The sequence below is a fragment of the Corvus kubaryi genome, unplaced genomic scaffold (assembly GCF_017639235.1).
Source record: "Corvus kubaryi isolate FWS band 111438036 unplaced genomic scaffold, C.kubaryi_AGA036_p1.0 split1-131, whole genome shotgun sequence".
Taxonomy (NCBI): Eukaryota; Metazoa; Chordata; class Aves; order Passeriformes; family Corvidae; genus Corvus; species Corvus kubaryi.
The window spans coordinates 22,969,733-22,983,571 of NW_024582073.1; the positions used below are offsets into that span (position 1 = coordinate 22,969,733).

The 13,839-nt window shown below is 38.9% G+C and overlaps 1 protein-coding gene across 3 annotated transcripts in view; it reads right to left on the minus strand.

Annotated features, from left to right (window-relative positions):
* Positions 1-3,971: 3,971 nt before the first annotated feature.
* The window catches only part of HTT (huntingtin), a 75,925-nt gene continuing 66,057 nt past the window's right edge, over positions 3,972-13,839 (minus strand). For all 3 annotated transcript variants that reach the window (XM_042053881.1, XM_042053880.1, XM_042053879.1), the window contains 8 exons: positions 13,267-13,422; positions 10,614-10,804; positions 10,063-10,177; positions 9,626-9,839; positions 9,379-9,484; positions 7,881-8,043; positions 7,093-7,253; positions 3,972-6,150 (listed from right to left, as the gene is read on the minus strand). In XM_042053881.1, the coding sequence (XP_041909815.1) occupies positions 5,937-6,150; positions 7,093-7,253; positions 7,881-8,043; positions 9,379-9,484; positions 9,626-9,839; positions 10,063-10,177; positions 10,614-10,804; positions 13,267-13,422 (1,320 nt within the window). In that variant the 3' untranslated portion in view covers positions 3,972-5,936. The remainder of the gene's footprint in view (positions 6,151-7,092; positions 7,254-7,880; positions 8,044-9,378; positions 9,485-9,625; positions 9,840-10,062; positions 10,178-10,613; positions 10,805-13,266; positions 13,423-13,839) is intronic.

Below are 13,839 nucleotides of genomic sequence, written 5' to 3' on the forward strand. Positions count from 1 at the left end.
CTCAGAAGATAACATTCTATACAAACTATATAAACTTTTTCATGTTCCTACTTCCAACTTTTTAACAAATGTACAAGTTACAAATCTTTTCATCTCTTCAAACAGTTATGCAAAACTTATGGTATAATTATGTATGATTCTACAGGCAATCAAAGCTTTTTGTCTTGTAACTGGGGTGGAGCCATGCCAATTCCCAAATGATGGCTGCCATACTCTTACAGCTGCACTGCCTAAAAACTGGGAAAACAAGCCCAATACCTACACAGGACAGGAGAGGCAGTGAGGAAAGCAGAAAAGTTGTAGTAAATGAAAAAGTTCTAATCTACTAAGTGGAATGCTTCATTGCTCGGAAATTCATCTTTAGGGATAATATTTCCAGAATTAAATGGGTATTCTTCTCTGAGTGACAAAAAGATGAAGACTTTATTACTCAAACAAGTCTCCGGCTCTGAAGACAAAGCCACTTACCACAGCACAGTTCTGTCCCTTGGCTCCACGGCTACACTAAAAGGTGACACGGAGGCTGATCAGTTGTCACCAACGCCGACAAGGAAAAACAAGATGTAAAAGTTATTTTGACTAAGGACAAAACCAGCACGTGCTTTCAACAGTAAGCTACTACTTCAAACCTTATGCCAGAGTTTCCAGAGAACAGCCAAGTGCTGCAAAGTTAATCAAAACAAGATGTCTCTGAGCCATTGAGTACTGCAAGAGATCCTCCAGTGTTCAGCAGCAGGACCACCCAGAAGTTTCTTTTAAGATGCAAGCCCAACAGCTGGGAAACCAAGCTTCGGCAAGTTAAACCATTTCTTCTCCTGTGTAACATTATCTCTCCCCAGGACTGCTGTGGATAAATACACTCTCATTCACAAATACAGCTGTACACTTAAATTTTGCCTTTTCTGATCTCCTCTAGAATCCCAGAGAAGTTTTGGCAAGCATGACTATTAGATACAATTAAAAGCTCAACTGTGATAGTTCTTGGTTAATTGCAAACAGCAGTGTGATTGTGCAGCATAGCTACATTTGCAGAGAGTTAAAGTATTCTTGCATATCTTAATAATACTCAGTATTTGATAGTTGCTGAAAAGAAGAGATACTGGGGAAAAACTCTAGTAAGAATGCATCAAGCCTTTTTTTTTAAATAACCAGAGAAAAAATCACTTACAGTAATAGTTGCATTTTATTTTCTCTTTTAGTTTCAATGTGCAGTATTTTCAGCATTTTTTTTTTTAACTTAAACATACATCTAAAATTATATGCTTTCCTTTTCCCTTGAGTACAATTGCTTTCAGGTTGGGGCTCCAAGCTTTTGCTCATCATTGCCCTCAAACGATACCCCACCACAGGGTGCGTTACCTTATCCTTGTCAAGTTTATCCAACTTGATGGTGTGTATACACGGACTGATGGGAATGATAAGCTCACACAAAATGCACATGACAAAAAGCAGCGCATGCTTCACAAATGCTCTGCAGCATTTATACCCAGTTACCTGAATACAGCTAAAAACTTGATATACAGTAGAAGCTCTCCTGGGTATGACTGTGGGATTCTCAAGATTTTTAAATGGATACTTAGGTAGCATGCACAAAGAGTTCACCCAAAATCTCAGTATTAGGTAAAATTAACATAATTAATTTCCCCAAAATTTTGCTACGTTGCTTACTCTAGTTTTTACAGCAGCTTGTTTTCACTTTAAAATACTTAAACTACCTAAAAACTAGCAAAGTATTTTGCCCTCTTGTAACCTTCATCAAATGTATCCTTATAATCAAAATTGTTTTAGAAGAGCAAAGCACATACCATTGTCACTCAGTTGATTTCTACCTTTAGTATAAACTTTAGTTGGGATTGTACATGGAAAAAGTCTGATTAATGGAATGAATGTACTCAGTTAGTTCCCCATCTTCTCCCACCCCTTTCAACCGCCGGGTAAGATCCTGAATGACTGAATTTAATTAAACTGCTTATTGCTATTATTTATTGCTCATTATACCCTAAAATTTCTTTTATTTAGGAAGCATAAATGCTCAGCCCTGACAGCTCCACAAAATCTTAAGACAAACCAGGTCTGATGCTCTTGGAGAACTGTCTTTGCAGTGTTTTTGACACAACCTCATCTGCTATATAGTTAACAGCCATTGAAAAAGAAGAATGGCAAGACAGAACGCTCGTAAGGCAAATCTACCCAATATCAACAAATAACTTTTAACCCGAAAAGTTCCACTTGTGCCCCCCTTCATTGGACCTAAATCTGTTCACTCATTACTCAGTGCTTTCGGAATGCTGCTGGTGGTTAAGAAACAAGCAATGTCTTGGTGCTAAGAAGGCATTCCTACTGAAGCAAAAGTAACACACAATCATTTACTAGATGCTTTAGGCAAGAAATGACATCTGAGTATATACACTTTAGAGAAGATTAAAATAAACTCACATTCAATTTCAACTGGAAAACAACATAAATAGTAAATAAAATACTTTAAATCCTGCAAATAAGAACTGGTTTACAGTAAGTTGTAGTTTGCAACTCCTCACTCTTGCACTCAGTGCAAGGGAGGGGGCATGCGCTGAAATGAAACACAAAGTAAACTTTATTTAATGGGCCAGTGGGTAGCTGGTCCAAAAGCTATTTATAGCAAGTTGGCTGGCATACAGTATTCTTAGGGGAGGGCCACGTTATAGATTTAGTAAAGTAGGTTCTTTGACAACTGAATTGTAAATGAAGTTTTAAACATTAATCTGTCTCAAGTATGCTCTCAGTTATGCCATATCTCACATCTTGTAAGGCTGTAAAGAAGCCACTTTCACTGCATGTCACTTTTCACTGTATGTCTTAAGACCAAACACATTTCTACCCTGCTCTCAATGAAAAAATGAACAGGCTAATTTTCAGAATTAGCTTTCTGTTTACAGCAAGTTAAAAACACTCTGTGAAATAAAATCTTGCATCGAGTCAATCTCAAAGGACACGCAGTATTTTTATTTCCTTTTAATCCAGTATCAGAATCCCTTAGTGGCCATTGTTCTGCTGTTACTGCCCCTATGGCACACCTTATGGCTTGTGTCACCAAAAGCAGACAGGAGTGATTTTGAGTATGATTTCACTCCAAAAGAAATGAGGGTGTGCAAAGAATGTCTAGGAAGAAGACAGGAAAGTGTGCTGCAGTGAAATGTCAGAACTGAAGCACTACTGGAGTGTGTTCCCACACTAGGAAGGAAGACCCTTAAGCTACAATCCCTTCAGGTCACAGAGAATTTCCTAAGAGGAGGTGCCCTTCTTTAGACACTTAGGACACGTTACAGGAGGTATATATACTACAACAAATCTCCAAGAGAGGTTAAAACAGATGAAGTTATTACTACCAGTGAATCTGTGTGAGGTTAGAACTGAGTGCATCAGCTCTAGAGCTTGTCTTTAAACAGGTAATGCAAGGATTTGCTCTAAGGCTGGCAAGAGGCATTTGAGGAATGGGAGTCTGTCACATCTAATGTTTTTCACCCAGCTGTGCTGACTGCTAAAGTCAGTGTATTTCTTCACTGGCTGGAAAGATTCTATAGGAAGTCTCAAGCTGGTTTGGAAAGTTTTATAAAGGGTCTAGCTCCTCTGATCCCAAGGTAAAGTAACCAGCTGGACTGTGTTAATCATGAGGAGCTTAAAATTATGAAGAATTTAACAGTTTCATAACACAACATATACAGTTATATGGTGAGAATTTGACTAATCTGATGCTTAAAAAATATATTAAAATCTATTTTAAATTCTGGAAAATACCTTACAAAAATATCTTCACTTAAACTATATATTATACAAAAACTGACTGGTATGTGGGTTTACAGTACAAAATGATTATTGGTGATTACAAAAGGGAAGAGTGATCTATACTACCCCTTAATGAAACACAGGGCATTATATCTCACTGCCTGGAATTAGACTTTTGTCAGATACTTTCCAATATAACTCAAAAACTCTCAAACAGTATCTATTTTATTAAACCTTTTTCTGAAATCCTGTTCAGTTTCTTTTAAAAATCACCACAGTGGTGTGGCCCAAGGAAGATGAGTAACCCAGCTAAGGACAGAAATAATTGCTCTAGATAAGAAGACCTGTAGAGAGCTAAATACAGCAACATCTACAGTTGTTTCTACTGCCCATACCATCAATTTCCTCTACCAGTTTCTAAAAGGAAGTGACACCAGCGGACAATTCCTTTATAATCAATTTACGGGCAGAAGCAACAATTTTTGGTCTAGATTGGAATTAGTTTAAATACATGGGTTTAATAAATACAAATATACACATCTGTATACATTAAATGTTGTCACGTGTATAATTTCAACATATACATTATATACAGAAATACATACAGTACATGCTCCTCCTGACAACACTATCTCATTTTTCCAAGTGTCACCAAAAGGTGTGATAAGAAAATGAAGGGAGGTTAAATGTAGGATCTGACTGAGAACCAAGGTATCATTTCTCTATAATGCAAGACTTATAACAAATACAACTAAAGACAAATGCTGTGCTAGATTTCCTCAGGTAAAGCTTAGGAATCAATGGTATTCCCTGGGTGGTGAGTAAAAGCTAAATCTGGCCCCGTGTAGTGTCCTGAAATTCATGGAAATTTGTGTTGTGGCTGTGTCTAAAGCTTTATGGATACAACAGGTAATAAAAGAGGTTGTGTAATCTAACACTTTAGCCAGTCCCAAAGTAGACCACAGTAGCCTTCTGATTCTTTACTGCTACCATAAATTTGTTTACATTGGAGTGGTCCAGATGACTCCATGGTCTCAGTTAGGAAAGATCAAATGGTTGTTGACAACTGGGGAGCTTGCACCATTTTGTCTCTTAAAATGCTGTGCAGCAAATAAGAGCAGTTTCTTAAGTATCTAAAGTTTGATCCAGAGTAACTAGTCCTCTTTTTTACCATTATGTCTCAAAATAAAGGAATTCAAAAGAAGCTACAGTAAAGTGGATCACAAGAATGCCTCCTTAGTACAGTTTCTCAAGACAAATTAATCAACATATTCCAGTTTTAAAGCACTTTAAGAAAAAGTGAGATGCAAAACAAGATGTAACCTGTACATTAAGATGGATTTCCAAAAGGAACATGAATTCAAGCACAAGCAGAAAAAATGAGGACAATACAGATGTCAAGACATTCAGTAGCATGGCTTTTGTTCATCTCCAATTACAGCACAGCTCATGCACCACACATCTTACAATTTTACATACTGTACATAATATAGAAATATTTAAGTTAAAATTTCTTTCACTGATATACTGTACTCAAATTTGAAATCCTGAGAAGAAAAAAGATAAATGTGTGGTTACGTATGTGCACTATATCTCTGGTATCACCAACACATACACCACTGGATATCAGAAAGTCCAGAGAGAGAAATTACATGCTGGAAGTGTAAATCATAAAAGCCATTTTCTCTTTTCTTTGTTTGGGAGAGACATTAGGAAAGAAATTCTATTCTGTAGTACACAACGGTATATACAGGTACATAAAACTATGAAGTTGGCTAATGACTGCAGGTTGTAGTAACAGTCTGTCAGTGTCTTACTGGCTGCACCACAGTGGCTTCAGCTGCATACTGGGAAGAAGAGGAATACCAGCTACCTTGCATGTGGTACTAGCCCGCATTTTACAGCTAGGATGTGTGGCTCACGTCAGTCCCCAACACCACTTGAAAAACACTGACATACTTCTTTCCACTTAGAGGTGCCTGGTGTCAACAACAACTACACTTGACTTCTCAGGTGATTTCCAGTGCTGCAGAGCACTTGTCCATGCGTGCTGGAAGGAAAACTGACAGGTCCATATTTATCACAAATGCAACCCCAGGTATTTTCTTGATCTTGCATTCCCCATAATTCATATTCCAACATTAGTCATGCAGTTCCACTACACATCAGGATGTTCAACATGCTGTGACCTTGTGGACATTTTGCAAACAAGTCAGTAGGCGATGGTATGGGGTTCCTGGAGATGCTACCACCTCGAACACCGACTGGAAGGCCCTCCGATCCAATTCTTCATCAATCTGGTGTCGGTAGAAGTCTATGGCCACCAAACAGAAGATGTTAACATCCACTTGCTCTGATTTTCCCATTCTACTGATAATATGTGGAAGACTGAAATGTAAGTTAAGGTCATAAAATGACAGACATTGCTCTTCTTTTGGTTTAGCAGTTTCAAACACTGGTCTCCATTAAAACAGTTTAGTCTTGAGTTTACCAACAACATTCAAGTGCAAAATACTGTCATCTAGCAATTAACTGCTACTACATAAATCCTATTTCTTCATTAACATCACATAATTTCTTATCATCAGAAATTAATTTCAAGCTAGCAGTAGTTTTCTTTATCCATTGGAGCAAACAATGCAATCAGCAACTGCTGACAGCCAAAGAGCACTGCTGCAATTGAGTCATTAGGACATTTCAAACATGACAAATGGCCACATTTTTGTCTGATCACAAAATGCAACAGTTATTTTTCTGTTTGTTTGATGGGTTTGTTTGTTTTTAAATAAACCCAGCACTAATACCACCTACGTATATGTATCTTTTTCCTGTTCCAATTTATTTGGCTGATGGCATTCCACTGCCAAAGCTCAGAATTACTGCAGTGCATAGACAGACATAGCAGTGCAAAATACAGTTTGTATGTAGAGGATAATTCTCCTGATTTTGAGTTTGTTGGCTTTTTTCATTTTTTTCAATGTATTTTAGCTTGCAGAAGGAATAGAGAGCAAAGCTTTTAAAGGTCACAGCAGTGCTATCTTGGTGAAGCTTTTAAAAAGTCCTTCAAAGTAAGGACTTTCCCAATCATCTAGCATTGTCAAAAGGAACTGATCTTAAAGCAGTAGTTTTAGATAACTTTGTTGTCATAATCTGTTTAGAATTTCTCTTTTTTCCCCTACAAACCTGAGGTACCAACAGCACAAAGCAATATATACCATCACTATCTGCAGTAAAACTGCCTTTGTGCTGTGTTACACTTGTACCCTTATCCTTCAAGGCTTTACACTATAATTACCCAGAAATGGCACACATTCAATCTTTTTAGGATACATTGCTGAAATCCACTGACTGGTGGAAGCACTGACAAAAAAACAGGAAAGACTCCACATTGCCATTGCCACAGGTGTTCTTTGTGTGAAATTGGAGAGAGAGAGCATCACCCAGTCACGGACCATTGAGGACTGTCCAGTGCTATGCAGTGTCTGGAACACCTGCAAAATATTGTACACAGGAATAAAGACAGGGTGGATGGATGTGGGAAGAAGTTCTGTTTCTCTTGTAAAGGTTCTCTCCAGCTACAAAGCTCTGACGGTCACAAACTGGATTCCTGGAGACAACTCTGAGTCGAATGAATTAATGAACTGGACTCATGACATATGTGCCAAACTGAACTAATCATACAGAAATATAAGACTTGTCTGGTGTCCCTGTTTTTATAGCTCAAATGCGCTGTGCACATACTGTCTCCAGTGATGCACAAGTCCAGCAGGTGCTGAAGAGCCAAAAACCCCGAAGCCCAGCTGAGTCCACAGAGGCTTGACTGTTGGGTTCATAAGGTGATGGCTCCCTCAGACCTAGAATCTGAGCACCAGGATCACAACTACTAATTTTCTCTATTTTCTTGTTATCTGTGACTGAACTGTCCTTCTGTGAGCTTTGGCTTCCAGGTGACATGGCAATTCTAGCCCTCAATGCTGCCTGGAAGCCAAAACTCACAGCATCACAGCTCAATCACTGTGACTGGTTTGTTAGATATAATTAACAAACCCCTCAGCTGAGCTGTCAATTATTTAGAAATCTTCTGAAACATTTAAGAAAAATAAATGTATCAATACTACCTTATAAACTACTGTTGCCATGAATTGTGGGTATGGCTGCTGATTGGACAGAAATTCCCCAATGACTTTGTTCATTACATCTTGTGGGGGGAAGAAATCATCAAGGAACTGTGGAAGAATCCGAGCCACTACTCGAGCTTCAAAAGGAAATCCCTTCCTGATCCTGCAAATAATAAAAAATAAAATATTTTATGATTGAATTCAAATACCCATCTTGTTCTTTCCCAATGGAAAGAACATTTTACTTTCATCTCTGAATAGGCACCTTTCCAACACTGATGAATCCAAATCTTCATGAGTAACAGACTACCCAAAGAGGTCTATCAAAGCTGTCAGAAGCTGTTACAGGTGTGTCTTTACCCCACACTCTCCCCTGTTCTTTTTTAAATAGTCACATTTTTTGAAGGTTTGGAATTGCATCAGAGATGAGACTTACCAACAGGAATGCTGAAAACATTACACAAGAACAAAAAAGGACAGGGAGATCACTCCTCCTAGTTATCAGAGCAAGGACCATTTATAAGCAGAACACTGATTTCCATTCATTAGGTCTTTGCATTAGAATGACCAATGTAACAAACAAGAAAAGTAAGTTGCATTGCTGTGCAAAGAGGGGAAAAGATACTCCAACATACAGACAATTTTGTTTAAATCATACTGATTGGAAAGTGTTTCTAATAAAGGCTGCATCTGTTGATTTGTCAAGATCAAGTTACCATGTGATTCTTCCCTGCTAAAGTTATTTTTTGCTTTTACTAGTCACATTTGTTTTGCTAACTCTTCAGAGTGATATATTCTAAAGCACTCAAGAACTGACTGCTCTAGTTCTGTTCTCACCAAGTGCAGAAGTGAAACCCTCCTCCAGTGTTATGGAAAAACCACAGAACACTTTAAAAAATGTAAACCATTACCCACAAACTACTATGCAAAATCTAACATGCTATACTCACTTAAGACAGCTTGAGATTGTCAGATCAAAACAGGGCTTTTGAAATGTTTCCATTAATGAGTTCCATGTGAATACAGAAGTTTTCCTGTATCCTTCCACTGCAACTACTTAACAGGCTCAGAAAGAGCAATTCTTGTGGGGGGGGGGGGGGGAAAAGAAAGTTTTAAACTCTTAGGGTGGTTTGAAAGATTATTTCCTGTAAACTGGATTTATATCCTTGATTATGTAGAAGACATCCTGAAAAGCACTTAAGAGTTTGACCTGAAGGGAGCTGGAAATACATTTATGAAGTATTATGGTTTGTGCAGCACACAGTCTCAGTTAGGACATGTCTGGTTTTCATTTACATTCCTGTACATTTGTGCTGCCTTCAGCAATTCCATCAGTGTTACTGTGTATACCAGGAGCGTAACTTTTAAGCAAGAGTAAGTAGAGAGTACAGTTAATCATTAATTAACTGTAAGAACTGTCAAATAGAGAAGTGACCACACAGTGACAAACAGAATCATTTCCCTCCCAGAACCCCACTTACACATTTTGTCCTCTTACCTATCAAAAAGGACAGATACTCGTTCCATAGCTACAATCACAGATTCACTGTCAGGAGCACTAGGATTTGCATCTGTTATACGGCTGGGACTGATTTTTTCCTTTCCTAAACCAAAATAATATTACAAGTTAACTGGGGATATTAAAATACACTTCTCTTACTCTTGGTAACAAAAATAAGTTAAGAAAATTAGCACTGTTCTTCAGCCAGTCTCTCAGCACATCAGAAGTATAAAAAAATGAATACCTGTGTACATGCAAGTCAGCATTAATCCAAGGGCTGCCATTGCTCTGTGGGGGCTCTGCACATTCACCCTGTCAACACTCAGTTTAACCAGCGACTCACTGTCCAGCCTAGAAAGCTGCTCTGAAAGGAGGAGTCGTTCCAATCCTCTCAGGACACAGTGATAAATAATGGATGGTGTTGATTCATCACTTCCAGACACCATGACTCCACACATCTGAAATACAGCAAAAAGCCAACTGCCTGGTTTTGAGGTGTATTTAGGTCATCTTCTAGCATCATACCCCAATAGTATGCAACAGCATGAGGTATCAACAAAAACTGATTAAACTAAACCCAAAAGCAAAGCCACACCTCAGTAATCAAGTTAAGTGTTAAAGACAGCTATGTGGTGATCTCAGGTTACATGACCACCGCTAACTGGAGGCATCACAACATACCTGTATAATTCCTGCAGAGAATTCAGGCCCTACATCAAGTGGGTAATTCTCGATCAAATAGAAAGCAGCTGCACACATTACCAAGATGTGCTGTTGGTTATGGATATTCACACAACTGTAAATGAGCAAAAACACTAGTGGTCACCTCAAAGTTGTCTAGGTCACAAACAGAGACACTATAAACAATTCCTTGAAACACAAAGTATTTTTGCACATGAAACGTAAGCCCTTTTTAAAATCACAGAAAGCATCTCCGAGATGCCATAAGAGAACACTGATTACCACGAAAATGACAGAGAAATGATGTTTAAGTAACACAGTTTACCAAAGACACAAAAGCCTGTACTATCAGTTTTCTCACCCTCAAATATGATTTCACTCTGTAAATTAAACCTAAAACTGGATGATATTTTCAATGAAAATGCCAAAACCTGCTTGATACAACAGCCTGCTCTAAAATGTACTGGCAACCACCAACAACAGAGAGCCCTTTTGTTCACACATAAACATGCAACAGTTTGGAGCGAGGGGGAAAGGGGGAAGAGTCTTACTGTGCTACTCCTCTCAAATTGGAGAGCAGATACTCGCTGATAATTGGAATGAGTTGCTTTGCTGTCTCGTCGAGCAAGTCACACTCAAGGATATAAAGAATTCCATGCAGAGCTCCAATCCGACTTGGCATATGGGTGCTTCTTAGGGTTGATTCCAGCAGTCGACTTACTGGTTCAGCCACAGCTTTATCCTAATACATTCAACAAGAGTATTCATTAGAAGTCAACACTGGTTTAAAAACTGGCAAGTCCTGTCATTTGGAAATACTTGGAACAAACTGAAGAATAGAAAATAGGGAACAAACCAGAGCCTAGCTTAAACTACTTTGAATCAAATACAAGACTAATACAATCAGGTAAGAGATGAGTTGCAGATTAACTAGTAAATTGATGCTACTTTTATTTGTACAAAGTTATGTCACGATTTAAAATGAAAAAAACCCAAACAAGATAAGGATTAGTTCAGTAAATAGTACGTGCTATTAAGAATATAGGACTTGAATGATTGAAATTTTCTGGCCTTCCAGCTAAGCACAAAGGATGCTTCCATCTGAAACAAATTGGTACCAGACAACTAACTATACTCTGCCATCTACTATCTGTCTACTCAACTCATAGCACATTGTTCCATTTATATGTTCTCTGAGACCACTGGTACTCAGACCTACACGTCTTTCCCCTCCACCAATCCAATGATCTGGATGATGGAATCAAGTGCACTCTCAGGCAGGAATGTTGGTCTGCTGGAGGACAGGAAGGCTCCACAGAGGGATCTGGACAGGCTGGATCAATGGGCCAAGGCCAATGGTCTGAGGTTCAACAAGGCCAAGTGCCAGGTCCTGCCCCTGGGTCACAACAACCCCTGCAGTGCTACAGGCTGGGGCAGAGTGGCTGGAAAGGGCGCGGTGGAAAGGGACCTGGGGGTGCTGGTTGAGAGTGGCTGAACGTGAACCAGGTGTGCCCAAGAAGGCCAAGGGCACCTGGCCTGGATCAGCAATAGTGTGTCCAGCAGGACCAGGGCAGTGACCATCACCCTGTACTTCACAGAATCATTAAGGCTGGAAAAGCCGTCCAAGATCGAGTCCAACCTTTGACTGAGCAACACCATCAACTAAACCACAGCACTAAGTGCCATGTCCAGTTGTTTCTTGAACACCTCCACCAATGGTGGCTCCACCACTTCCCTGGGCAGCCTGTTCCAATGCTTAACCAACCTTTCAGTGAAGAAATTTTTCCTAATAGCCAACCTAAACCTCCCCTGGCACACTGAAGCCATTTCCTCTTGTCCTGTCACTTTTCACCTAGGAGAAGAGACCGACCCCCACTCTGCTATAATCTTTCAAGAAGTTGTAGAGATTGATAAGGTCCCCCCTGAGCCTCCTAAGGCTCCAGCCTTAGGGAAATGGTGTAGTTAGGTCAATGGTTGGGCTCAATTATTTTAAGGGTCTTTTCCAACCTAAATGATTCCACAATTGTATGTTTAGTATTCACAGGTGAAGCTGGTATCAGATACTTCACTCTTTGTTATCAAATAACACAACTTACTGGAATATGCAGAATCTATTCTGAATTTTAGTTTTGGAAAGTCTTTTCCTTACTATTTAAGTAATTAGAAGAAATTACTTGTTTTACCTTGTCCCTTTACTCATTAAGTATCTAAAATACAGGCCAGTTAGATAGCGTCTGCTCTCTAGCTGCTCTTTTTAGGTGGATTTTCTACGTAACTGAGCACAGAACAGCAAGCAACTCTTGATGGAAACACCTTCTTGTTTTTTAAGTCCCACCAAGCTGTTATATTCAGCTGTCTGCTTGTGAGAAGGTGTTACTAGCTCACTGAGTGGGAAATGGCAGCCCAGTCAGAACAAGCTGATCTCTAAAACTGTTTCTGTATGTTTGCCATCACCTTCCCAGCCTTCCCTTGCGCAGTTGCTGCTGAAACAGCTACTGGAAGCCCCACCCTAAAAGCCTTTCAAAATTTCTTTTACCACTGTTACCTATATTGCTTTATATTAGTCTCAGAGTTCCTAGAAGTGCTAACTCTTTCCAAAGTTATTTGTTATTTTTTTTTCCTAAATATTTAGCAAAATTTTCCTAAAAATTTAGGGAAAAAAATTCTACTCTGCAATGTTCACTGGAAAGTACTCTGGTCTAAACATTTCAAGACAGAATGATGCAGTGGAGGGAAGAGTGAGGGAAAGACAAGGGATACCTGACTATCTGGGGCTATATATTTATCACATGCACTGTCCCAGCCTCCCATGAGATTACAGCCATTCACCAGTAATACAAATCTAGCAAAAGATGTTCCACAATTCCTCATATCTGTCCTGAAATGTAACAAATGAGGAGTCCAGGGCAAAGGCAACACTGAACTGAATAAGACAAACCAAAAAGCACATTAAATTATGCTCAAATCTTGAAAACTATCAACCAAAACAACCTTTCTGTTTAAATACAGGGCAACTGGAGATAATATTTGCAAACTCTGAAAGCCCAAAATACATATCCTATTACTTCTTACAGCCATGCAGATCAGCTAAAGGATATCCTTAGAGATAAACCACCCTCACCAAGTACACCAGGTTTTGCAACAGAAGCTGAGTTAACCTAGACACTCATGGAATTTGCAATAAGCTTTCTGAGAATTTCTTACCATTCCAAGAACAGCAGCAGCTTTACAAGTAGCTGGTATCAAATACTGGACAAGAATCTCATCTTCTGATGGATGCACCTTTCGCAACTCTGTCAGTGTTGTGTACATCATCTCAAACTGATTCCTTTCTGTAAATAAGTCTGACACTGCCAGAAGCTGTACGGAAATTAAAATTGAATATAAAAAAAATCCCATTAACAGACAGCCAAACATTGACTCTCCCTTCTGTTATAATTGTGAGCAAAAGATTCCTCAATTGATCTATTAAATGTGTAAACATTTACTCAAGGGTCTGAAATAACTATTAACTATTGTTGTCCGGAATTAATTCCACCATTCATCCCGGATAATAATGACCTCCAAGAGATCCTTTTTACCAAAAACTGACAAAATCAAAGCCACTATAGTAAGTAACTCTGGGACATGAATAAACATTGTTATTTACCATGTATTAAAACATCCCAAAACACACAACACATATATCTCTTGCAAGGATAGTTTCATTTTAAGTCTCTTATGATAGTGAATAATGGCTGCCAAGACACATTCCACACCTTTTTTCTTTCGTTTTGC